This window comes from Paralichthys olivaceus, chromosome 11 (assembly GCF_024713975.1).
Source record: "Paralichthys olivaceus isolate ysfri-2021 chromosome 11, ASM2471397v2, whole genome shotgun sequence".
Taxonomy (NCBI): Eukaryota; Metazoa; Chordata; class Actinopteri; order Pleuronectiformes; family Paralichthyidae; genus Paralichthys; species Paralichthys olivaceus.
In genome coordinates, this window is record NC_091103.1 from 10,728,727 (window position 1) to 10,756,410 (window position 27,684).

Sequence of the window (27,684 nt, forward strand, 5' to 3'; positions counted from 1 at the left end):
GTATGTTCAAAGCTAAGCCTCTTATTGGGATTTTACTACAGTAACAGTTTTGTTACCTGTGGTGGAAATGAGTACGGAGATATGTTGCATATGAAGGTCTCAGGTCATTGTCTTCAGATGCTGGGTAGTGTTTATCATGGGGCACTGACATTCATTACTCGTACTCACCATTGTGTACCTTATATGTGCATTGCCTCAGTCATTGGGATGTGTTCATTTGCAAAACCGACTGGGTAAATCTTTTAAACTGGAATTATGGAAGTCATAATATTTGTTCTGTGGACATTTTGGTATTTAGTTTTTCCCAAAGTCAGGACTGAATTGTTTTCGTTACCTAATGCTGGGAATAAGTTACCGACTGATTTTCAACTTTAAAACCTAGTGAAGCTCAGTGAGTCTAAAGTTCTGATAAAATGTCTTCAGTCCATGTTGTCTGTGTGCAGTTTTATAAGATCAAGATTTGGTGTTATTCATTTATGTGTTTGTCTGTCAGTTGATTTTACTGTTGAAACTGTCTATTCTTGTCTATATCAAATACTGGAAATAAATACTTACTACCCAGATTACTGATCAAGTCAGGCTACCAGGTACTAAATTTCAACCGGAGGAGATTTTTACATGTTTATCTCTGTATATACCTATAATGGATTTGTAAAGCTGGTCCCAACTGGCAGAGTTGTCTCCCAGCCAATGTCCAGCCCATTTTCCACTGGAGGGGTAAGTGGACCTCGTCACCACTATGCCTCTTTTGCCTGTAACATTCAGCAGGGCACTGCACAGAAAGAGATTCATCTTACACACACACAAAACTCACAAACTGGAAACAAGCAGCATTTAGATGTGTCTCCTTTCCTCTTAAGTAAAGTACATTCATTTTAGAAGCAAATTAGCCAATTAATTGTGATTGTTAAATTCAACATGGTGCTAAAATGAAATCCTTCCTGAGCTAAACCCAACTGGGCTCAAGGGCCGATGGTGCCAAGCATTCTGCGGCTCGTCGGTAGATAAATCTGCAGTCTAGCCCCCCCTGTGGTAAGAAGATAATTTCACTGTGAGGACCAATGAAGTTTCACATTGGTGATTATTATCATAAAGATTTGATGAGACCATATTGCTGTGGATAGCTGGAAGATATCAGCACCACATTTCCTGTGGATGCATTTGCTTCCTGAATGTGATTTCTCTTCCACTTCACTTCATCTGTGGGCTAATTATGTAGGATTGTGATTATTAAAATAATTTGTATTCTTCCTAATGTAGTCTGGGCAACACAAATATGTATCCATTTTGCTGCTTTTAGCAAAAATCCAATAAATATAATATGCATGAGTTAATTAAGTGACACTTTCTCAACAAAATTTTTGAATAAAGAAAACATATGTCCTCTTACAGGGGCTTTATTTATTTCTGTGAGGGGGATTTATATACCTGGTAAAGTAAAGAATAATAACATTATGTTCATCCCCTCTCCTCACGCTGATGCTGCTTCTGTGGTTGCTTGAAACTGTAAATGTGTTATTGCACTCCCATGCAAAACTCTTAAGGAAGTAAAGCTAATGCACCCATAACGAGAGCAGGACCAATTTGTCAACACTTCACGTGGCATTCAGTTGATTGGGGTGTTTTGACAGACTTGTTGCACAAATAATCCAAACACAAAAGAAGACACACACAGACGAGCACAAATATGAATATAAATCTGCTTACTCATAGGTAGGCTTGGTGTGGGACCAGCCATAGAGGCTGTGGACATCGTAGTGTCTGACTTTCTTCCCATCGCTGAGAATCTGCTCGCTGTTCATGCACAGAGTCTTATGGTTCAAGCCAAGGTGTTTAGACTCCAATGCTTTTGGAAGGACACGTACAAAAACACACACCTTTAAAGTAACACCTCTAACAATGTCGTCATAATGTAAACATTCTCAAAAGGATAGTGCTGTGTGTGTCTTACGTGGCATATACGGAGGGTTCTCTAGAAGTGGATTACCGAGACACTTCCCTCCAACTGTGCCATGGACAAAACTGGCAGGTTCATTCATGTCCTATAAATTAGAACAGATTGTAGAAAAAAATCAGGCAGAATGTGAGAGGAACTCAGTTAATTATTTTTTTCTCTCTTTCACTTACAATCCAGAGGCCATCAAACTTCATAGTGCCCTCATAGAAATCCTTGATTTCTTGATGCCACCATGTTGCCGTTGTGTTGCGGAAGAAGTCGGGGAATGCTGTGTATGACCTGTAGCGCTGGAAATCAAATGATAATGACAATTAAATGATCAGGAAATCAAATGCTGGAAACTGAATTATCTAATCTAATTTATTCTAATTGTCTACACTGCATTTCCTTAATTATGGCATCAGGGACAATTTTAGATAATAGCTGGGTCTCGATGCAGAGGCTGCATCCTTTGGAGGCTGTGTTTGAAAACCAATTTCACCATAGTGGGGTCACTAAGCTGTTTCATTTGGAAGGCATCTTCAAACGCTGCCGACAAATTCGTCGCTCCATTCCCGGGCAAATAAGGATCCAACGAGTGGATCGTACTCGGGCCAATATATCCCAGGATTCATTGCTTGCCACTGACAAAGCTAATGAGCTAGCTATCACCTGCTTAAAGTAACTAACAATATAACAGTTATTATCTGTCAATGAAGTTAAAATGTAAGTGTACCTCTACTTGTGTATCCCAGTCCAGAGATTCATTAACAGTGACATTAGGGTAATCTGGCCAGACCTGCAAAAGAAAATTATGACAACCACACATAATGGAAAAGATTGTGACATTCTCAGTTTCTTTTTATCAATAAAAGCTAATGTGTTTTCCCAGTTGTTAGTTTGTCCATCCACTCCCTCTTACCTTCCCCCACACGATTTCATCACTGATGTTTTTGGGCCATTTTATGAAGACATCCGCTTTGTTACCTCTGTCAAAGGCAGGATAATGTGTCTCGTTGCCTGAAATGGCTGGATCCTGGAGTTAAATAGACACAATGCTTGTGTATAAAGTGAAAGGACATGTCTAGCAATGCAGTAATTAAACTTATCAAGATTCAATATTATACTTTTCTTAAACATTCAACATTTGAAATGGCTATAGAATATTTACACCAGCTCTATGGCTGCTAAACCTGTAACTGAGTAATTTATGAGGTCATTACCAGAATGAAGATGAACCTCATGCCTTCTCCTCTCATGCTGTCAACCAGGGCAGGCAGGTTTTTAAACTCTGGGTCCAGGACAAAGTTGAGCTGACGATCCATGTAGTCAATGTCTGCGTACTGCACATCCTGCAGGACATGCCAGATAAAACTCAAGTTGGACTCATTGTGTTTTATTACAAGTATCTGTAAAGCACCACAAGAAATTAATTGAAAAGAAGTAATATTTTCCAGTATAATACCGCAGCCTTTGTGCTTTGCACCTCCAAAATGACTAAATCACAGTGAGTTAAGATGACACTATGTCACTATAGTCCCAGGAGGGATTTTCTGTATATTCAAATTTCCTAACTATATAGAGCTGGAAACAAATGTGAATTTGATTAATTAATCACCAAAGGAATCACTGCTATTTATAATAAAGCAGTGGCAGTTTAAGGTTGATTAGTCTGTAGAGCCATCTGATGTGTAAGTAGCTGCATGTACTTCCTCTTTCACTACACTTAATGATGCAGGATTCTTTATGGCTGACATCAGCTCCTTGTAGGTTACAGCTTTGTGGAAGCACATTCAGGGGATCATTTGATTATCAATGGAAATTCTTAAAAGGATGTGATTCCGGCCTGTTTTTACATGGAACATCTTATCATGCACAGACGCAGTGCTCTCACAGATTGAATATTACTTTTTATTTTTTAAGTTAAAAACTTGGTTGTTCAAACTGTTTGTAAAATGTTATTCAAATCTGACTGTTAATGTCAGAGAGAGTTACTGTTTCTCTCACAAAATTGGAAATGTCCAGAGGCTGAGGAAGCTACAATGGAATGGATTTCAAATAAGATTAGAGGTCACATCTCATTAGGTTGAACAAGACGTACTCAATGTACTCCATGAAGTCAATGCCTCCCTTTTGCTTCATCCCAATAACTTTGATCTAATTTAGTTTTATGTAGTTATTGTCCACATACAGTGAACCAGATTAGAAAATATTGGTAGATACTGTTGGATTTGGCTCAGTCCATTCCACTGAGTGCATGTACAGCGAACAAGTAGAAGCAATCAGATTGCATTTGCTTGGATGAGAGCGATGAAAACATTCCTTGAGCCACGGCTCTGATTGAATGAAATCAGCCTCTTGGCAAAAGTAGGTATAGATAGTGGGATTTATTTATAAATTGGTATTTTATGAGTTTTTTTGGTGCTATCCTTTTTCAAGAGCATGATCTTTCAATTTGAGTGCAGGACTTATTGATTTCACTTTTAGATTTTGTACTGCATCCCTCAAAACTCTGCCCTGACACTTTATCAGCCCCTGCTAGATTTTCTTTGTTATTTTACTGCTTGGGCAGATTTCATATGCTTCAGCTTCAGCTCTTCTTTCAGTGTTCAAAATGTCTGCTCTCTGATATCTTCTCTGCTCTTGGATTTTTTTGTCAAAATATCGCTTGTGTAGTGTTGATAAATTAAATTGTTCCACCCTCATTGTGGGTACATTTGCATTTTGTCCCGCACAAGTGGAATGCTCTGCCGCCCTCCACTGCAATATTGCACCTGCTTCCCGTCTGAAATAAAGCTAATGATATATTATTATAAGATTTAAAGGTTCGGTGTGTAGAATTTAGTGACATCTTTTGGTGATGTTGCATTTTCCCGCTGAATACTCCTCACCTCATCCTCCCCTTCCAAACATGAAAGAGAAACTGTGGTAGCCTTCAGTTCTCATAAAAACTTAAAAGGTGTTTAGTTTGTCCAGTTTGGACGACAGTAATAAACATGGCGGCCTCCGTTCAAGGACAGAGAAAATAACAATACCTATAATTTAGGTAAAACACACTAGAGAAAACATCACTAGGATTATTTCATATTAAATTTCTGCCAATAGATCCCTTTCACCTAAATCTTACAAACTATATATATATAATCCTTATCAACTATATGAATAAATGAATAAAAGAATGAGTCTTAATGTCCAAAGAATTATTTCCTGTTGACAGTGAAGAAGGAACTGTATATAACACTTGACACTGGGTTTTGTGATTCACTTAAACGTGTTATATCTGAGTGGTAAGAAAACATCCTTGTTTGAGCACTTACATAGGGTATACCTGCCGCCCTCATGTCTCTATAGAGATCTGCTATCTCTGTATCATTGCTGTAACCATAGCGACAGAGTTGGAACCCAAGAGACCAATAGGCAGGTAGAACAGGACGTCCAATCAGCTGTTAAGAAGAAAAACAAACAAGGAAGTTAAAACAGTTCAGAAAACATTGGAAAAAAAGTTATTTTGCTGAAAAACGGGACAGTGTCCATAAAGAGTTTGTGTGTTAGTGTGTGTGTGCGTGTGTGTGTGTGTGTGTGTGTGTGTGTGTTTAGATTGGCTAAATGAGAGAGCGCAATGAAGCGAGGAACTCCCAGCTGCTGCAGTCCATCAACAGCAGCCCTGGGCCAGACACAAAATACGCACACACACACAGACACATTAGCGCAGAAACACACACACACACACACACACACACACATACACAGAGACACACACACACCAACCAGAAGACTTACTGCAGTGTACTCCTGCACCACCAGCTCAGGCGTCGGTCCCAGGACCATGTAGAAGTCCAGGATGCCTCCCACAGTTCGGTAGGTCAGAGCTGGAGTTGGCTGGAAAGTCACGTCTGGACACAAAGGAAATACATTTATGTCCCATAAGAATTCAAATAATATAATAATAGAGCGTAGGTGTCCTTATTAACATGTGTTGTACATTTACAGTATAATATTTAAGGGGATAGGCAAGCATACAATATGATCCTCCTTGTGAAGTAGTGCTTTCTGAAAATATTAGATTTAAAATAGTTATGAATTCTTCAAAAAGTTGGTATTTCTTTAATGAGGTCTGTTGAGTTAGACTGTGTTCATTTCAGTGTACATCACTCTTGTAAAGAATGGTGAGCACCTCGGGTCTCATTTTTCCATCCGAGCCTGGTGTAGTTAATAAAAGCTGCACTCAGTTTGTGATACCCTGTCCATCACACCAGTTTAGTGCATGATTTCTCAGATTACAGTCATGCCCAGTGTAAAAGATCAGGGGGCACATCGCCACTATATGTGCCTTCCCCACTTTCACCCCTTCCTGTGGAGTTGTTGCTGACTCTGACTAGATTTCCAGCAGGTTGGAAATGTGATGAGAGTCTAACAGGGTTGTTGAAGAGTTCACAGAGAGATTAACGATTGCCAATCAAGCGCCATTCAAAAGGCAAACAGGCAGATTTAGGACATTTATACAAAATGAGCCCCTAAGAAATTAATAGATATAGCTGTGTGTGTGTGTGTGTGTGTGTGTGTGTGTGTGTGTGTGTGTGTGTGTGTGTGTGTGTGTGTGTGTGTTTGTGTGTGTGTGTGTGTTATAGTGCGATGACTGATATTTTTTTCTGTGTTTGAAATCTGTATTGCTGTTCATCATGTAAATACAAAAAATACAAAATTGGAGATAAGTAGAAATTGCTCAATGCACTGTGTAGACCTTATATGAGTCTATGTGCTCAACACATGGAAAAGAGCCTCACTCATTTATACATAAATGCTCACTGCATATGTAATTCAGTGGGATCATGTGCATGTGTGTGTGAGAGTGGAATGTTTGTTTTTTCACACAGTGTGCGTTAATGCATAATGTGTATATGCATGAGACTGTTTGTGTGTCTATTCTCTCACCCATGGCATTGCTGTTCAGCAGCAGTACACCATGAGCATGGGCGGTGGTCTCCAGGCCCATGTAGAAAGGATGCACTCCATAGCAGTTCATCTTGTTCTGTTGCAGAGGGATGAAGAGTGACAATCAAAGGGAAAGAGGGAACGGGATGTCGGTTAAAACGCTGGTCGGTTCTGTGGTTTGTACAAATGTCGGCCTGTGCACCACTGTGTTTATTCATAAGCATTTTTCTTTACATCTGAGAGGGCATTTCACATCGCATTTATGTGTATGACATATGTGTATTGTATGTCATACACATAAATGCGATGTGAAATGTATATGCTTGCTCCAGCATGTCAACATTCAATGGTTTTCCCAGAATGAGGAGCAAAAAAAATCCATACTCTGGAATATTCTGTGGGGAAATATATATCTGTATTTACTTCCTTTAATAGCTATAGTGCCTAATTGTGCCCACAAATTACTATTAAACTGGGGTTTAAACTGGCCTGAGTTTGACGTCAACAGAGAGCTCGGAGGTTATTTGGGAATTTGATTTGCTACTGGGTACCATAACAAAATCAGAAAATCCTAAATGCAGCATACAGACCATTAAATTTAAAGATAGAACTGCAGTCGGTGGTTACCATACCCAACTTGGCAAGTTATTAACACTGATTACAACCTCCTTTTATGTTTCATCAAAAGTGTATGGTTTAGAATGTCCGTTTAATCAATTTGCTTGTGTGCCTGAAGGCATTCATTTAGTCTTTTGTTTGTTTTGTTTCCATTATCAGTAACATTATATCATATGTGAATACACATCTGTCTTTTGCAGATGCATGTTTTAATCTGTTTGCATTGATTCTGGCTTGTACAAACATGTATGCACTTCAATAATTATGCATGCTAGTGCAATGCCCATTCTAAACCTGCCTGTTTGGAATGGGATGTCTGCTTGGCCAGTGGTGGTGCTGATTGCAGCTTTCTTTCTGAAACGGTGAAAGTGACCTTCAGTAATTAAGCGATGGAAAGAACAGACTGGCTGCTGGTCTCACTCAGGCTGTAGCTGCACCTCTGCTGATGAACAAAGAGCTGTTCACCTGTTAATTCAAACTTCAATGAAGCTCCACTCAGTACGCAGAACCCCAAACTGAAGAATTAGTTGTGGAAGTCGTTGTTGTAAACATGCTGTTGTCGTAATTGAGATGGAAGGGACTCAATGCTGCACTGCATTTCTTTACAGAGATATATATAGATATAGATATTATGATATTTTCTATTGTCTTCCTTCTGTAGTGAGCGGGTCCCTGTAATGTCTTCAGTGCTCTGATGAGGATGAGGATAGGACAAGACAGGCAGTTTGATGGGAAACAGTGAGAAAGGTGGTGGGGGAAAGCTAACACTTATAGATGTCACCGCTCTGCGAGGAAAACTCATGGGCACATTATACTTTATACATATATATATATATATATATATATATATATGTATACATACACTGATAGCCTCCACACACTCTTCTGCACTCGATGGTGCATAAGAAGTTGGGAAACTGTAATAACATTTCTGAGGAGAAGCTCTGTTTCTTTGTCCTTTTTGTTTGGATGCTCCCATGTGTCCGTGGGGCTCTGCTACATGTTGTGACAGCCTGACTCAAGAGGAAATGTCATCAGCACTTCCAGGTTCTTTCAAAGGCCTTTCCGTCTTTCTTCACGTTCTGGACACATTTACATGGATGTGCATTAGTCTGACTTAGGATACTCCTCTACATACAACAGGATGTGGATTAGGCAAATCTGTCACTGTCTTAGAAAAACCTTCCCTAGGTGGACATCCTAGTTAATGACTGGAAGTCTACTGTTCCCATCAGTTATACAGTATTGTTGTGTCCTACGAGAACAAACCTTTTTTTTTTACCTGGCAACATTAAAGTCACCTTCACAGACTGGTAAGACTGTGGTTCAGAGCCGTTTGAACTGCTTATTTCACATTGGTGCAGAGAAGCTCCAGCAGATTTAGCAGAGGCAATGGCTAGTGACAGTTTGCACAATATGACACTTAAAATAAAAGTTACTATCTCAAAAAGTGGATTGCATGTTACGACTATAGGAAATAATGATTTGACTATAATTAGTCCCACACTATTCAGTAAACAAATATGAAAAGATCCTTGTTCTCCTATTTAAAGTGTTGTCTTATCCAGTTAGTGTATATACAGTACAGAGTCCATGTCATCCTGTCTCCTCTAAAAAAAAATCTAATTCAATTTTCATCTTCATCTTTCCGTCTTTTTTTCCCCTAACTCTAATGCCCTTGCTCTCCGAGGACCCTGTAACATTTGTTTGAACGCTGTGGAGCTGCCTTCAAAGCTCAGCAATTAGGCTTGATATGCTGATGCAGGTGGAAACGCATCCGGTCCTGCCTTGACGCGAGTAAGGAAAACATGATGACACTCTAAAACTACGGTACGTATCAACAGCACCACATCAAAGTGTCGTGAGAGGGAGAGAAGTTTACACATTATTCAGGGAGGTTGTTCTCAAGTCAACTCTGCAGTCTCTAGACAGTATGATGTTAAAGACACAGTGCTCTGTGCCATGGTGAGCACAGAACTCACATTAAGTGTTAAATAACGACTGCATCTGAATTACTTTTTCATGTGTGTAAAGTTACGCTATGTGCTTCAGTGTGATACTTACACCAGGAGGCTGGTCCTTGGAGAACATGCCCCAGGTTTGATAGTTGAGGTCATGCTTATAGGTGGGATGCTCTGTCTCTCCAAAGCCGTAGATGAACTCAGATGACAGTTGAGTAGATATTTGGATGAACATGTCTGAGAAAATAAAACCTGGACCAGAGTCCCAGCTGAGAAAAGTGACAGAGGATTAAATCAATGAGGGAAGATGAGAGAGAGAGTCAAAGGGAGTTATTCACAAAATGTTTGACACAAATAAGCATAATAACATAATATCCCTCAGGAACTGCAGGGATTCCTTTAACAAACTTTACATGTTTACATTTTAATCAGCAAAATCTTACCTGACACTTCTGAAAAACATCTGAGATACAAAATAATGTCAGTTTCTTTAAAACATTCCAATGTTCAACTATTTCATGTGACATCAACATGATCGAGTAAAAGTAGGACTTAACTGATTATTGTTACTTTTATCTCACAGAGAAAAAAGGTTTATACGTTTTTATACAATGTCTCATTGTATTGCTTGAAGCATATGAATTGTCTTAATTGTCTAGCAATTTACTATGTAGAGGCCACTTGAAGGGAATGATAAGGTATTGTGCTTGTGGAAACAATATTAGGCATGTAATGCATAATTTAACTTAGTGGTTACAGCAGAATTAAATATTGTTATTTACTTATTTTCATTTACTTAGACATTCCTTCATTCAGTAAAGTCTCATGTCAATTAAGGAATGGTCCTGAACTTATGTCACCAAATACAATATATCAATATATTTTCAGAAAATTCAGACAATTATAATTACATGAGAGTTAGTGAAACAGAGATTCTCCTGTTTGGTCTTCTCAGTTCTAGATAGCATATTCTGCCATAACATAACTTTGTTTGATGCTCAAGTTAAATGTGTTTTGCACCTAGCTTTATGCAGCTTACACCCATTTCTACAGTAAAAGATCTTTTTCATCTCATCAAGATCTTGATAGTCATTAAAAAACCTTTGTCTCTTCACATTTACACCACTGTAGCACCCTTTCTCATGTCTCAGCAAGAGCTCATTACATCATCTACACCTAACAGACTTACTTATTACTGATACAAGGGGATTTGAACACATCCCTCTAGTTTTATCTGCACTTCACTGACTGCCAATAAAGTTCAGGATTCATTTCAAGATTGTTTTAAATTTTGAATTGTCTTCCTGGTCTGACACCAAAATATCATGATAACATGGCTCTTCCAGTTGTTGACAAAGGGTAATTGGAAACTTTACCACCTCTGAATCCTTTTTGGAAAAACTGATTAAAAAAAGTAATGTACTGTTTAAACATTTTTTTTTCCAATTCAGCAATTGTATGCATATTGTTTATTTGAATTGTGTTGTTTAAATGTTGTTATCCTCATTGTAATTTTTTGTATTATCTTTTAATCCAAATCAGAGGAAACAGCTTCAGATGGCTGAAAGATCTAGAACACAAAACAATAATACAATCCCTCTTGAAACAATTGTTCTATTGAACTATACTCACATCTTGGTCCCAGTAGTTTTCCTTATGACCTGGATGCCGAATGGGTTGTCAGTTATAATGACTTTGTAAAGCCTCTTGCTCTCATCAGTCTCAGGAGCAGCAGGAACCGACAGCGGCACTGGAACCTCATAACGATCCGTGGCTGGGTCCCAGATCTGGATAAAGAAGGTGAATTTAGGGTGTCAGAGAATGGATTAGTGTGCTTATGTGGAGCAAGAGGGATGGGTTCATGAAAATTAAGAAACACAAGCATAGGGAAAGACACAAACCCTGCTGTGTAAGAGGACACACAACTACTGGTGCTCAAACACATGCACACCTTGAACTGCAGCATGTCACTGCTGTGGTAACGGATCTCAACACGGAGAGTGTCTACGTCTGGTGACTGGGGGCGACCGCTGCTCCCGTACTTCTTGTTGCGAGTGATGTCAAATGTCATGCCCGAGTTGGTTTCTTCCACTGTGTCAACAGTGTAACCATAGTCTTTTGGATAGAAGCACCATGGGGCACCTTCGATGCTGCTTGGCTGTGAGAGGAAAGAAAGGAAAGCATAGGCATTATCAGAATGTGGAAAACAGGTGTACACACTTAGTGTTGGAACAATGTTAGAGTCACTGCTCACCGCCCAGATGCAGCCTCTGTTCTTGCACTTGGCCTCATCTGCATGCTCCTCTGGATAGCAGTCAAACCGCGGGTTCTCCACTGATTCCAGTTCCCACTGCACCAGGTAGTTCTCTCCCAGGGTCATGGAGAGGCCGGTCAGGAAGAGAACCTGCGTATGTGAGGAAGCGTACAGGAAGAAGAAGAGAATATGAGGTTACAGAGATTATTTATCCGAGGATGCCACTGTGGTTACTTTCTTCTCAAGCTGTCTTGGAGCAAACAACCTCTAGTAAGCACATGCTTGCTTGTGAATGTGTGTTTGACGTTGCGTGGGCTATCAATTAAGACACAGTTGTTAATTTCCCTTGCTGCTTCCACAGCCTCTGCTGGGAGTTATGAGTCATTCTCACAACATATCCTGAGGAGCCTCTTTCACTTGGGATGGAAGCACCAGTCACCATCTGATGCATCCTCAGCTGGTGAGAGGATATCCAGCGTATGTTTTTTTTTTCTCACTTCAACGGTTCTCTTGTGTAAAAATGCATCATGCAGGACACACAAGCACAGAAGGAGTTCATTTAAAATAAAGAAAAATTAATCAAAGGCAGGAATCAGCCGAGGAATTAATAAAGCAAGAGGAAGAACAGGGGTGGATCCAGTGGTAGGGCCTGGGGGGCACTACTGACATGATTGGCCGCTCAAGAGCACTGGTCCTGTCAATATTTTATCTTTATTAAAGTAATCAAATACCAAAAAATAAATAAAGATAAATATGACAATTTGTTAAGAATGTTTATTTTTCTAAGGTTTTTTTAAATTGTAAATTTGCTTGTACGAGGAAATATTTTCTAAATATATTGAACGATGTGGCTTTGCTCAAAGCTATACAGTAAACATGCATCTTACTGAATCAGGAAAGGTGCATGAATGTTGGACATATAATCAGCTTCTCTGTCTAAATTGTGGCTTCTAAGGCTAGAATAAGGGAAGGCATGAGTCCTTTTTACATGCACTGCAGGAAGGAACTTATTTGAAATAAAACATGATGCTATCAATTTTAAAAAATGAAATAAAACACAGGCAGCCAATGTGACCTGTGTATTGTAAAGTATTGTTCTATTTGAGTGTGTATCGAGCTAATGATGTTTGGCGGCTGTGAGCTATATTCAAGGCCCAGGCCGAGAAGGCATATAAAGACGGATGGAAATGACAAGGCAGAGTTTAGGTCTAACAGCACATTTACCCTTCACCCCCAAGAAATGATTACCGCTGAGAGTCATTTGATAAATGCAGGTTTGTGTGTCTGACTAGAAAGACCTTGAGGATCAAACAAGCACAACTACAGACACATTAACACGTGTACTCACAATTTTATACACACACACAATTCTTACCTCTATAGTATTATTTAATTGAACCTCTTGACATTTCACAGACTATTGCTTTTTGTTCATAACCCTGAAACATCTACCATAGAATCGTTGCTATTGTTCATTCTCTCTGTCTCTCTCTCTCTCTCTCTCTCACATCCTCACCCAATGTAAATTGTTATCATTCTTTATACTTAGAGGCTAACCTTGAGATGTACAGGTATGGTTTCATTCCTGGTCCTATTGAAAAATATGGCAAAAGTCTACAAAGGGTATAGCCACCGCAGAACTCATCCACCCTTCATCTGACCAGCAAGGTTTTCCAGGTAAAATGGAGACTAAGTATGATGAATCTTAGTTCAATTCTCACTCTCTTACTAGCCTAGGCCTGGTCTCCATTAACTCCTGAAGACAATATCTTGAGCCTCTATCAGCTAAAAGCTCCATTGTGTTTGTTGGCTAGTCGCTAACTATGCAATGAGTGTCTGGTTGGTCTTTGAGAGGTTCTTTACTGAAATGAGCTGCCTCATGCTGCTGCTGGAAACAAAGCTGTAAGAGACCAACATAATAAGCTGAAAGATGCTAAACCTGATTTGTTAAGCTGAGGAGGGAAACAGTACTATCAAGACTTAATTGCAAAATCTTGCCGAATCTTTTCAAAATCATGATACTTAATTTACGTCAACTTTTTCTTGTGATATTATGGCTTTATTCACCAAATCTTTCTTATCCCTTTAAGTGACCGGAATACTGTCTTACATCCTAGTATAATTATAGGAAGATATTCATGTTTGTAAATTGTGTAATTGATGTAATTGACTGACTTTTCTGTCTTGCATGGGAAAAAAAGAATTAATGGTTAATGTTTTTACTTATTATTTGTGCATGGCGATGTCTATGAGCATGTGTGAGTTTACCTTCTTGACACCATCGTACTGTATGTTGCTGTTGGGCACCACCCTGATAGATTTCCCAAGTGTTCCAGTGCCAATGTGAGTCACATTGGCGTACAGGGGAGGATTAGGCACCCCAAGGATGGTAATGTTCTCAAACTTAAGGTTGTTTGGGTCCTTGTAGCCAGCATTGGTCACCTTCATTGTCAAAACTCCCTAAAAGATAGCACAAAGTTACAGGCATAATTTCAAGTGCATGTTCTCTGATTGATATTGCTATTATTATGATGGCTTGGTTTGTATTCTGCAACACATGAAATTTCCTTTATTTACGGATGTTTCAAATGTACAGAGGGACAGATTGATATAGTCTATTCCAGAGTACGTAGCAGTCGTGCCTTAAATCACGTGCACCTACAGAAAACAGTTGAACAAACCAGCTTATGAACTCCCCAAACTCATCAGTCAGACATCTGGTCCAATACATTTCCTGTCTGTAAACCCTCTTCTAATGCTAATGTACAGGAAGAACATCCCTGGCATACATTAAACATGCAAGAGAATCCTCAGTGCTGTGTGATGTGGGAACATAGGGTTCTTGATCCAACAAAGCTACACCAGTATAACATGGATCAATCATGCTTGGTGTTCCGGAGTGGGAAAGTCGAAAGTCTCCAGTGGCTTTGAACTTTGAACTTGAGTTCAGATCAGAAGGAATATGTGGGCTGGATTTGAAAGATGGTGTCAAGGCATGTGAGGGGGAAACTTACATAGTCAACAGAGAACGTGTAGTGGATGTGGTTTCCTGTTTTGACTGTTTCTGTAAATAAAAAGATGAATAGCAGATGTTAATGTTTGGTTTGACGATTGAAATACAGTCACACAGTAACAGAGTATCTGTCCTTCGTTTATTGGATTGCATGAGCTGACTGACGATGTTTTAACAGTCACAATGACTCATTTGCTTTTTCGCGTTCGACAAGTTAAGTGCTTCCATTTGATGCTCATAAAAGAACACCTGCAATGAGCGGTAATAACAAGATGCAAATGATCCTGTCTCACACACACACACAAATGGGAACACACACAAACCGGCTAAAATGAGAAAAGGCAACAATACCTCGGGAATCTCCATCATCCCAGAATAGCTCCCCAGCTGCCTTGTTGTTGTCATCAAGAGCAACGATCAAGCCCATGGGGTTTCGCCGACTACAATTATATGAATCATATGGCTACTAATCTGTGCAAACAGGTGCATGTGAATGACTCAAAATATTAAAGAAGACACTTTTTTATAATTACTGTTTGTTAAAGCTTGTTGAAATCTTTGAACATATTGTATGGATAATTGTGTGTGTACTCTTATGGATTCTTTGTGGGGACCATTTTGGGCCTAGACCAAGAGCTGTTTGAGGTTTAAGACTTGCTTTAAGGGTTCAGGTTGTGTGTGTGTGTGTGTTTGTGTGTGTGTGTACCTGTCTGTGGTGGTGACAGCAGGTTCCTGTGTAGGGAGGACAGCACCACCTCTGATGTGTAAACCAAGCTTGTCGCCTGGTAGATGCATATCGACATGCATTCTACGGTCTGCCAATCGCTCCATCTGATGGGTTGGATATATGCATATGAATTAATTTACACACAAAGAATTATCTGTATGAAGCTCAGTGGGCAAAACAATCTCTAACACACCCCTTAAAAAAGGGTAGGGGTCATAAAGTTGCACAAGCCTGACTTAAAAAACATTAACTGTGGGTCTGCGTGAAAACTGCAAGGACTAAAGCTTCCTCTGAAGCAGAAAAACAGGGAAAACCATGATCGCGTGAAGTCTGAGTCTGCAAACCTGCTATGGTGTCTAGGGGCGCCAAGGCTACTCTGTAGTCGAACACACTGAACATAGGATACTATGCTAATTCCAGCCTATGGATAGTACCTAGATGTTGATGATGGCTTATGTTTCCCACTTCAGAATAGCAAATATTTGAATCTCAGTTTCATTGTATAAGCTTATCGACTAATTAGTACAATATCAGAGGTTCAAAGTAATTGAGTAACTGAGAAGCTTAAAATGAAATTTAGAGAAAGGAGTAGTTTATCTCTTTTATTGGTCGAATGCAGATGGTAAGAGCAACATATTTACCAGCGCTCGACTATGCAGATGAAATTTACGCGACTGCCCACACCCTCCTGTCACACGGTGCCGTCTCTCACAGCTGGAAGATTTATGCCCAGTGACAGTTTTAGAACCGATCATCACATCCTCTGTGGGAAGGTAGTCTGGACATCACTCACCGTGTGAAGGGAACAACACTGTCGTCTTTTAATTCATAAAGCCGAGCTACTGTTCCATTTATCTTCACTTTTAAGACACAGGGATATGGGAAACTCTATTGCCTTACAAATATGTATTCCAATATTCCAGTATATGAGTATTCAATTGGGTGCAAAAACCTTCAGGAATTGACATTGTGTGTTCTTGTGTTTGTGCTATATTTGAATGTAACAATCCTGATCTTTACACTCAACACTTTTTGGTATACAGCGTGTTTGTTTGAAGGGCAACATTGTGAGTGTGAGCTTTGCTCTATGACAATCCCTGAATAAATAAAGAATGAGGAAAGTAATTCAAAGTGTATTTTGGTCTGCGCCAGACTTAAGTATGACGGATTATACATTCCTCGAAAGCTTGATATCTCCTGATATCCCTGCAAAACAAATTGTGATTATGGCTCCACACAAAAGGTATTTATATTAAAAACAAACTCCTGACAACCATGGTGTGCCTCTTTAACTGTATTATCTGTTAGTATCTTTCTCAGCTACATAACAAAATAGGCTTAAAGAACTGTAACCTTTACATTTTGGGTACACTAAAATAGGCCTGTGCATGAAAATTGTACCACAGGATACATTTCTGGAAGTCATTTTGTTATATGATATTATATATACATTATATGCAAAATAATATGCAGTTTGCACTATTTATTCAAGAGCAGCAGACAAATCTCCCCTCCTTTTTTCCTTGCTCTGTCTCTTTTTCTCTGTGCCCCTTCCACTCGTTTCTCTGAGGGCCCCCACAGAGCACAGTTAATTTCTGATCCCATGAGGACTGAATCCTTCGACCGACTTAAAATAATTTGAAACCCACTTCTCTCTATCTCCTCTCATTCTCCTTCTACCTACTTCCCTCTCTACATCCTGTTATCCCGTGCGGTGTTCTAATTCTTTTTTTCCCCCCATTTTCCTTTCGTGTGTGTGTGCGAGCACTGTTTCCTGCACTTCAGTGGAGTATGGGCGTCTGTGTGGGCTGGAGTTAGCGAAGCGTCTATAAGCAATTTCAGATCTTATCACCCCCTCATTGTCTGCCCTAAGGAGGTCTTCTCTTGCCTTGTCTTCTCTTCTTCTCCTTTTTCCTTCTGGCCAAACTTCCCATCTTCCCACTCGTCTATGTACAGTAACTTTCACCCCCAATGTTTCATCTCCTCTCTGCTTTTCCTCTCAATCTTAGGCCCTGTCCTTCTTTCTCTTGCTTCAACCTCTATTACATCTGTTTTCACTCCTTCATGCCTTTGTTTTTCCATTATTTTTTTCCTGCTCAGTAACTTGTTTTTCATGGTCATTTTCACTACATCGATACTCCCTCCAACCCTTCCATCCTCCTACCCAGATAATCACAGGGGACCAAGTGGGACAAGGGGCTGGTGGCAAGACAACCAATCTAATCGCTCATCTGATCACTGGGTGCTTTACATCACCACTGTGATGCCCAAATAAGGTCCCAAAGGAACTCAACACCTCTTTTATCTCTGTGTCAGGGAGATAGTCTCTCCTCTCTCTTCCCTGTCCCCTCTTTTACTCTATCTCTGTCCTCTCTCTTGCTCTGCCTTATCGCTCTTGTCTCTCAGTCTCAAAGAACTCCAGGCAAAGACTTTCATGTGATACATGCTTTGCGTGTGTTAATGTAACACAATGCTGATAAGCCCCTGTGCAACCATTTTTGTTTATCACTGTACATTTATCTTATCAATTAATTTATGTTCACCTGCATAATCATATGTATTCAAATACAGTAACCTCTGTTTAACCTATGGTGTCTAGTTTCTTAAGACTGTATAAGAGAGTTATTGATTTAACTCTATGGTCATTTTCAATTTGTTTTAGATTGCTTCATTTATATGTTTTCATATATTGTTCTCCTTAATATCTCTAAAAAAATATATATATATATGAGAAACTATCAGTCTATGAATTCAAAATGCTATTCATTGATGCTCTGCAGATTTGACTCGAGAACCTTCCTTATGTTGCCAGTTCTTTTTCTTTCAATAAGAAAATATTTCAATGACAATCTAAACTAAAAGAGGTGTACTGTCTGCTGTGAGTGTGAGAAAATGTACAGAAGAGATGCCATTATTATAATTAAAATAATCACTCTACTGATCATTACCTCTGCCAAGAAGGTTATGTTTTCATCCCTGTTTGTTTGTCTGCATGATTACACAAAAAACTACCAAGCAGATTTCCACGAATCCTGGTGGAAGGATGGAAAATGTGCCAAAAAAGAAGAACAACATTTTGGTATGGATCCAGAGAAAGGGGTGGATCCTGGAATTTCTTTCTTTCGGTGTCTTTTGACATTTTCACCGAATTCCCAAAGGAATAATGCATGGATCTGGGTAGAAAATAACAGGCATATTCAATTTGGTGCAGATCCAAATAAAGATCCGAATTGTGCTGTTTTAAAAGTGGTTTGGGTTTGACAAAGGTATGCACTCTGAGTGGCATTCCAGTTTTGTTTTTTGCGAAACATGTGAAGGTTGAAGGAAATTCTTCAGAGATAATCTTTCTTACCTATCTAAGAACCCATCTATCTAAATCTACCAATTAAAAAAAGCTGGAAATATTCTTACCGTCTCATAGTCGTACCACACAGCATCTGGTACATAGGCACGCAACTTGTCCACACCCTGCAGAAAACAATAAAGACGGTGTTAACATTTGTTTTTCACATTAAACACAGCCACATACTGTATTCCTCTGATTTGTGAAGCAAACATCAAAAGATGTCAGCTTTGTGATTTGTGCAGAGGCAACCTGTGTTTGATTTGTGCTTGCACTCAGCACCACCTGCTTTAGCTCACTGTACCGACGCAGACACTTTAATCTTAGTGTCTGAACATGAGGAGAGAAGCCACAATACACCACAAAGGAAACACAGATATGTCTGGCAGCTATAAGTCACTGCAGCTTAATAATAAATAGGGGGAAGATAAGATGTTCACATCAAGGAAAGTTATTTTAAAACTGCTTATCATCTAATATAAAGTTTCCTCAATGCCCTTGTGACATTTCGGTCAACAGTGCCATGATGCAACAGATGATGGAAGAGACAGCATGGAGCGGCGACTGATAGGTGACGGGCATTGATGGCTTAAGGTGGCGGACAGACAGGAGCAATCGATAGATGAGCGGCAAGCCTTTGATAGCGTTGTCACTTCCCTGCTCTCTCTGACAGGACAGAACAGCGGGTGAGATGGAGATAAACACAGGGAACCCAGTTAAGCAGAGAACCATGCAGCTACGGGTCCTCCTCAAAATAATATAAAGCAAAACAGTAAAACACACTGTGTCAGCTGTGTAGACCGAGGCTGTCCATCAAAAGCACCTATGGCACCAACATCTCACTTCCTATCTGCCTCTCCTCAGCTGCACGTCCTATTTTGTAGCCGTCTAAGGCCTGTCATTAAGGTGGAAGACAGAGAGGTGACAGGAAGACGAGGCAAAACAAACTCAGAAAGAGAATAGGGATGGAAAGATAATTAAACAGAAGCAAATACAAGCTAAGTATATGTGAAACAATAAAAAATTGGAAAATATAATAGAGCTGTATTGCTTTGATGGTCTGCTAACTAAATTAAATGACCTAACTTTATCTTTAGGGCGCACATTCCCAGTTTTTAGGCAGATCACCTGTCACAACTGCTGCATAGCCTGTGGGATGACAGCCTGGGGAAATGGATGCTCCCCCTATACCTCGTTTTCTGGTGTCTGATTTGCTCGTGGCGCCTATCACTCACCCCGCTGACTAATGGGGAGGGACTGTGGGACTTTAGCATGGCTGCTAACTGTGATTGAGAGGGACAAGGCATGAGGCCCTTATCCTCATTTAGAGCACCGAAGCCCAGCTAGCCATGAGGTAAGATTTGATCAGGTGGGCCGAAGATCTACACTGGCAGAATGATCAGATGGTTGCTAAGACAGATGAGAGAGGCCAAGACAGGCGCGGAGACGGGGAGAGGACGAAAGAGAGACGGGATGAAATGAAATGGGATCACAAGGGTGATTTGACAGCGGCTGATTAAGAGAATGCAGATGAGATAAGGGAGCCAACATCTGATGAAAGCTAAAAAAGAAAGGGGAGTAATGGGCAAGTGGAGGAAGAGTGAAAGCAGGGATGAAGACCAGAGGGGATGACAGAGAGCAAGAGAAAGAGAAAGAGAGAGAGAGCAGGAGATCTCCCCGGTTCATCACAGAGATCAAGGTGAAGGAATCGACTGATCTGAATGATGGAGAGAGAGAGAGCATCATTAGAGAAGGCAGAGGCAAGGCGGACAGAGCGATAAATGGAGAGAGACACAGAGAGATGAGAATGAAGAAAAAGAAAAAAAGAGATGGTGGGATGTGACGCAATGTTTAAGATCAGCCTGTGACCCTACTCCAAGTGACACTATCTTTACTGGTGGCCTGTTGCATCTGGAACAGACAGTAGACACTCTCTTCTCAGCACCTGCCCTCTACCCTGGTGCAAATACCCATCACTGCAGCTCAGCAGCACCCTGTCACCACAAAGAGATGAATATTCAGCCGCATCAGAGCAGTTGTTGCAGTGCAGGTCCAAAATGCCTCTAAGCTTAAGTCATTGTGCCTCCCTGGACTGTTATTTAAAATCGTATAGCAGGTGAAAGTTTACTATATCAAAAACATACCATGTTTAATAAATAGGTTTTATTTTGTATACCACCTAAGTTACAATTATCTTGGATGGACATGAATAAAATTTATAATGTATTTTATGCAGGTTACAGTGTCAACCTTATTGCCAATTTAAGCTCATCGTAAGATACGGAAAAGGGCTGCCCCTTCCACCGCCCCTACTCTGTGTTCATTTTCATCTGTATTCGTGCACGTCTTCTGAGAGCTTATGGATATGGACAAAATAGACGAACGGAGCAGTACCACCAGAAATCATCGATTGTCTAGCCAACAAGCAAGGAGACCAAACAACATATATATATATATATATATATATATATACATGTTTATTTTTATTCTTATTTTTTATTTTTACTTTATTTCTATATTTAATTTTCTATATTAAATTTTTCTCTATCTTAATGCCCTTCTGCTGTTGTAATGTTGAAATCTCCCCAGTGTGGGATGAATAAAGTCTATTTTTATCTTATCTTATCTTTATGGAGGGGACATTGCTTTTTTAAAGAGACTGAAAATAAGCAGTTGGTGATAACTGATGCCAGCCTTTAACACACCCACTGATCCAGCCTGGAAAGGATTCATATTACGTGCAATTATTACTGCTCTTTGCATTTGTCTCGTTTTTATTTCAGAAAAATATAACAACCTAACCTGCAAAATCACCTTATGGCCCTTCCTCTCACTGACCCTCCGGACATCTCAGACCCTCATGTGCTACAGGCATAATCCCTTCACTTCTTCAATTATAAACTTTTTCACCAGCACACTTACAGAAGTTACTTTATCCCCAGCCCTGCTATCATTCCCACTCACATTACACTATTCTGTAATTCACGAGAGGCCGTGCTAAATTGCTTATTAATCAGGCCACTTTGACATGACCGCGATTGCTGCACATGCACACATGCACATTACAGGCATGCACGTTTTTACACATACACGCAGGAGCATGCATATACGCACATACTCAGAGAAACATGCACCAACACACACATATACACACTTCTATCTACACTTCTAATCTGCTAGTAATGAGGTCAGTGCTCTCATTAGAGCTGAGAGAAAAGAGGGAGGATATGAAAGAGAGAAGAAAGAGGGACGAGAGGAGGGGAGGGCAACAAAGAATATCTCATGTCATGTTTTCCCAGTGGAGGTCAGGGTCTGTGTGCGTCTGTGTGTGACTGAGTGTGTGCGTATCTCTTCTGCATCATCCGCAACACATGACTCTATGTTCTACATATATGTGAACTTCGTATAATACATTATTCAATGTGTTTAGCTGCGTTCCAAGCATGTATTTAAAAATAATCGAAGTGTGTAATAGTGTAAGTGTATGTGCACAGTTTTCTTGGTTAGTGCTGTGACTGACCGGGTCCAGTACAGGTGTGATGAGCAGGTGTTTTCCCCAGAGGAACTGCCGATCCACAGTCCAGGTGGTGCTGTCAGAGTAGAACCTTGGGAATGACAATGATCATGATTTAGATTCACGTGTAAAACCATCATGTCCTGCTTCGCCCAGTCAGTAAATCCATGTCAGTACACTTTACCACCATTCTTTTGGAGCAATTACAGCCTTCATCATTAATCACTTGTTTAAAAATTTATATATTTTTTGGGATAAATTAATTAGATGTGGCTCTCTTAAGTGTTCAATAAAGCTCTTAGCCTATAATTTTGGATGACGGGATACTCTTGAAGTCACCACACATTTCTGACAGTCAATTCAAACATTTACAAAAGCTTTTTTTTCCTCCAGTGCTTCAAAAAAAAAAAAAAAGAAATCCTGTGGTAATAGTGCGACCAGTTTTAGGGTCAGAAATAAAACTGTGATATTACAAATTCAAAGTAATAATGTTATGAGTACAATTTGTGAATTAACGAGAATAAAGTTGAAATATTAAGATAAAAAATATTTTTAAATTTGTGACAATAAAGCCACAATTATGGGCTGTTGGTATTTTGCAGTATCTTCTTAAATCATACAGTATAGGTTTCAAAAATAACAAAATTCTCTATCTTTTGTCACATCAACACAACATCATCTTACGTATCAGCACTTTGTAAAGGTTGAGTTTGGTACTGGTCGACTTACATGATATCCAAAAGGCTTTTGTAGTTTCTCAAGATACATTGAGATTAGTGGCTCTCAAGGTTTTGAATCAAGAAGCCAGAAGGAATGTAATTGTGGAGCGCATGGATTCCCATTTCAGATTTTTTCCTAAACAATTATTTTTCTTTATTTTCGTAATTTTGTGTCTTTTTTCTTGCTCAATATCGAATTTATTCACATAATATTCAAACGTTTTTTTATATGAAATTGCACATATATGTATTAATATTGTTAATTATTATCTTCATCAAATTACAACTTTATTCTTATGATGTAAGGACTTTTTTCTTGTTAAATTGTGACATAATTCTCATAATATTATGAATTTGCGTCGTTAAAATTGCGACATTATTCAGGTGACATCATGACTCTATTCTTGTTATATTATGACATCATTCTCATATCATTGTGCAGCACCTTAAAGAGATGTGAAGGGGGTGGTCACCTGACATGGAATTAAACAATCTCAGACAGGCGCGCCGAAGTCGCGCTCTCATTGGCTGTTTGGCTTCCCACGCTTTCAACATGCTTCACTGTGATTGGCTCATGCGCGTCTCTGTGGCTGATGAGGACCAATCATATCAACGCAGGTGTAAAACGCGGACTTTACAACCTGAAATCTACCGACGCTGCCAACAAGCGCGACGGGTGAGAAGCGACTCGTGCGGCGGATGAGCGGACTGTTCGTGGACCCTCCGGATGAAGGAGTGAATGATGGCGGTGTACCCGGGCTGTCTCCTCTCGCGTCAGGACTCGAACCTGGAGCTCTGCGGTGTTTGCTGACAGGACCGTGACCGATCTGTCAGGGGGGGCCTCGCTCACCGGATCCCAGTCGCCATGATCCCGGGTCTAAGGTAAGTCCCTGCCGCTCGTGTTGACGTTCACCGCTGCGGACAACACGTGTGTTTTCTTTGGCTCAGCGCTGCTTGTGTTTGCTTGGTGGTTTCTCTGGTTGAACTTGGCTGCTGTGTTGTCTCTGGTTTAAAACATGTGATGGATGATCATGGCCGCTGCCTGCCTGCACGTGATGCTGTACTGCTGGGTGCTGTGTTTGCTTTGCTGTTCAATCTGTGTGCATTCAATGGAGATGTGTGTTGTCTCTCCTTTGCAGTGTGTGTGCACGGATCTGATTCTAATCAAAAATCATCAGTTCATGCCTTGTTGCCGATGGTCCAGTATTGTGCTCAATTGGTTTCTGCATATTTTACCCTGGTAGTTTGTTTTTGTTTCATCATGTTAATACCTCATGCATGCTTTACTTTTAATAATTAAACTTTGTTTTATATTTGTTGATGTGATTTATATCGCTTTAACTCCTGCTCATTACCAAACTGGTTAGATAGACAAGAGTGGAGAAGGCCTGGTTTTCAGGAGAGCTACTTGCGTTTCTCTACGAAGTCGAGGAACATAGCTGTAGACCAAGAGTATTCATTTGTGGAATATCATACTGTGCAATATGTATGTTGAAATATTAGATGTTCAATGTTTGTGTCAGTCAATAACTAACAAATCAAAGTATAATGCTATCAAATGTTAACAATATTGATTGTCAGCCTTCACGTTGAACTGGAGGGAATATGAATGGAATCATAATCAGAAAGCCACTGTTGCCTTTATAAGCGCTGCTCCTCTTTGGTGCACTAAAAAACTAACATATGAATACATTTAAAAGAACAACTAATAAAATAGTAAGTAATAATATAATATGTATGACACTGCTCTAATAAAAAATAAAGTGAAAATGTAAACTTGTAAACTCACTTATCAGTCTCAAACAATTTTCAAAATGTTTGTATACATCTTGAGAAGTGAACAGTTTCAACAGCTGCTTTCTCTACCTTTCTCTTCTACCTAAATCTAACCTCCTGGTCTGGAGCGTGGTCCGTCTTAAAGTGACCTCCGTTCTAGACTATTTCCCCAATGGGTTGGGTCTGAAATCACTTATTCATTCACTCCTGGGAAGGGGCTTCTTTTTAGAGGACAATATAGTCTCATAGGCAAAGTGAAAAACACCACGTCGGTAAGTACTTCATTGTTGTCGCACATTTAAGATGTGCCATATCAAAATCGGTCAGCACATTCTACTGAGTGTATTTTCCCACATGAATAAATAGAATATATTTAGTGTCTGCAACAACTTATAGCTTTCTATCAGAGCTATTGTATTTGCAGCTGCCTTCTATTTAGTCACATCTGAAGCTTTCAATTCACTTCTTTTTATTCAGACATGGCACAATTATATTTTATCATCATACAGTACTCACTCCTCATCCCATTTTTCTTGAATTTATTCAAAGCCTGATGGTCTTTATTTCTCCGTTTGTGGCCATTGGATGTAAACTTCTTTTCGCAATGTATTGTGGGATCCAGTGAGTCCGTCATATAGGTTATAAAAATCCTCACTATCATGCAGATAGCACTACAGAAGACTATATAATGAGTAGTGAGTGATGCAAATGTGCATGTGATGTGCACTGTCTTCACCACTTCACAAATATTGTTTTGCAAGCATTTAAAGAGAAATGCAATACGCTTCACAGAACATTCCCCTTGTATCAAGCTGCTGTTAGTATTCTGCGGCATGTTCATGAGATGGATGAGCTCCCCTCAGATGAAAAGGGTTTTGCTATTATTCAGGGGAAATTGCAACATGCTTGTTGTCCAATGCACTCTCTGCTAAATCTTATTGAGCAGCGAGCAATATGTTTTTGTTTTGGAGGATTAGCTCTCTCTCTCCCAGCAGAATCCTTGTCACTTCTCAGATTCCTTGAGAGCTCCCTTAAACAGTCGAGTCTTTTCCACCAACTCTGTATTACTATGAAAGGTGAAGTGAGTTTGTGTGACTGAGGCCGATTCACAACCGAAAGTCCAGACCATGGTCCGAACCAAGGTTCAATGAATGTCCTCATAGTACAAACAACATCAGCAGACGCGATGACTACAAACCGCTTTGGTTGCTCGATGCTCTCTCAACTTCCTGCAATTTGGTCCAAAAATCTGAACCATGCAAAATGTTTTCATACTGCAAATGATCCAAACCATGGTTCACTTTGATCTGTACTGAGACCACCTCTTTTGGTCGGATTAAAATATGGTCTATTGGTCCGGACTGCAGTCCAAGGCACCTCTCACTTTTGGTTTTCACAAAAGTGAAAAGTTCAAAGGTCTGGACCAAAAAAAAGGTACGCGTTAGCACCCTGAATGTTTAGGCAGAGCACTGACGTTGCTCTCGCATTAGCAACACCTGTTTACAATATGTTTTACACCTGTTTATTGGCTAATTCACAGCTGGGCAGTGACTAATGTCCAGTCATCTGCTACAATCCTCATTACGCTCATACCAATGCTGCACCACTTCACCCTCCTATGTGATAACTAGCATTGTTGATGTTCATACATATGGTTCACTAAAGGGAAATCAGATCTCAGCAGAATCGTCAGCTGCTAAATCAGGCTATACAGCCACGTTTTGGGTCTGGCAGTGTACTTGTAATATCTTTAAGTGACTTACTCGTGCATGACAGGACGTACAACAGTCTCTCCTGTGGTGTGGGCTTTGTAGAAGAGCGTGTAGAGGTAAGGCAGGAGTGTGTAACGTATCCTCAGGTAATGTTTGGAGCTCTCCACCAGCATTGAACCAGCGCCAAACTCAGCTGGATCCTGGGGCTGGAGACAGAAGGATGGATTCAAGAGATGGCATTGATAAATGAGAGGGAAGGAGGGGCAAAACCAATAAAGATTTTTCTTTTATTCACAGGAGGAAACAAAAAGAGGGAGATTAGAGGGTGAAGTAGAGAGTGAGTGAAGGAATAAATATTGTGGTAACTGGAGAGATGGACTTGAAACGAGAGGAAGGAAAGGTGTGAAGAGGGATGAGATACTTGACAAAAAACATTGAAAATGTATTCATAATAAGTAAGTGGACATTAACCTTTATTAACAATGATTAAAATACAAATTAACTTTTACACAGAACTAATTTTACTAATTTTGCAAATTGTGTAAAGAGAATGAGCAAAGGAGAAGTTAAGAGAAAGAAATGGTGGAAAAATGTGTGAGAAAAGGACAAACGTATGATTTAATTTCTGTGATAGTGGAGAGTGAAAGGGTGATTAGCTGCTAACAGGCCATGTTCCTCTCATCTGGCTAATCATTTATGCCCTTGGCCCCTCTGGGAGTGTGATGAGAACTCTGTGTGATTGTGTGTGTGATTTTTGTGTGTGTGTGTGTGTGTTTGGACTGGCTTGTATGGCTGTGTGACGAGAGCCATGATTAGGGCAAAGCAAAGGTCACACATTAGCTGTCTCGTTTAGTGGAAATCGTACTTCAAATTCATCATCATCATCATGTCCCTGTTCTCCAGCAACTAGACCCCCCCCCCCCCACCGTTTCATTCTAATCCCCCCACCACCTCAGTGCTATTTTTGCATCAGTGATGAGTGTAGAAACGTCACATGGAGAACATTGCCAGATAAATGTGCGTGTGGCTGTGGTAAAAGCAATCATATATTGGATTGGATTAGGTTGGTTTGGATTAGGTTGGTTTAGATTAGGTTGGTTGACGCTTTTGTTCTGGTTCTCCAGAATCACAAATAAAAAAATAAATAAAAAAAGCTGGAACACATTGACTGAAATGCAT

General features: G+C 39.9%; 1 protein-coding gene across 1 annotated transcript in view; it reads right to left on the bottom strand.

Moving 5' to 3' along the window:
• Positions 1-27,684, bottom strand: part of si (sucrase-isomaltase) — a 69,651-nt gene that overhangs the window by 18,684 nt on the left and 23,283 nt on the right. Inside the window, exons 18-38 of the mRNA XM_069534305.1 lie at positions 26,557-26,711; positions 22,305-22,389; positions 18,853-18,909; positions 15,421-15,545; positions 15,066-15,154; positions 14,716-14,765; positions 13,970-14,161; positions 11,702-11,851; positions 11,399-11,605; positions 11,080-11,234; positions 9,551-9,716; positions 6,869-6,965; positions 5,717-5,829; positions 5,254-5,379; positions 3,160-3,288; positions 2,859-2,972; positions 2,673-2,735; positions 2,128-2,244; positions 1,952-2,042; positions 1,708-1,846; positions 639-772 (exon numbers count right to left, since the gene is read on the bottom strand). Coding sequence (XP_069390406.1) covers positions 639-772; positions 1,708-1,846; positions 1,952-2,042; positions 2,128-2,244; positions 2,673-2,735; positions 2,859-2,972; positions 3,160-3,288; positions 5,254-5,379; positions 5,717-5,829; positions 6,869-6,965; positions 9,551-9,716; positions 11,080-11,234; positions 11,399-11,605; positions 11,702-11,851; positions 13,970-14,161; positions 14,716-14,765; positions 15,066-15,154; positions 15,421-15,545; positions 18,853-18,909; positions 22,305-22,389; positions 26,557-26,711 — 2,554 coding nt within the window. The remainder of the gene's footprint in view (positions 1-638; positions 773-1,707; positions 1,847-1,951; positions 2,043-2,127; positions 2,245-2,672; positions 2,736-2,858; positions 2,973-3,159; positions 3,289-5,253; positions 5,380-5,716; positions 5,830-6,868; positions 6,966-9,550; positions 9,717-11,079; positions 11,235-11,398; positions 11,606-11,701; positions 11,852-13,969; positions 14,162-14,715; positions 14,766-15,065; positions 15,155-15,420; positions 15,546-18,852; positions 18,910-22,304; positions 22,390-26,556; positions 26,712-27,684) is intronic.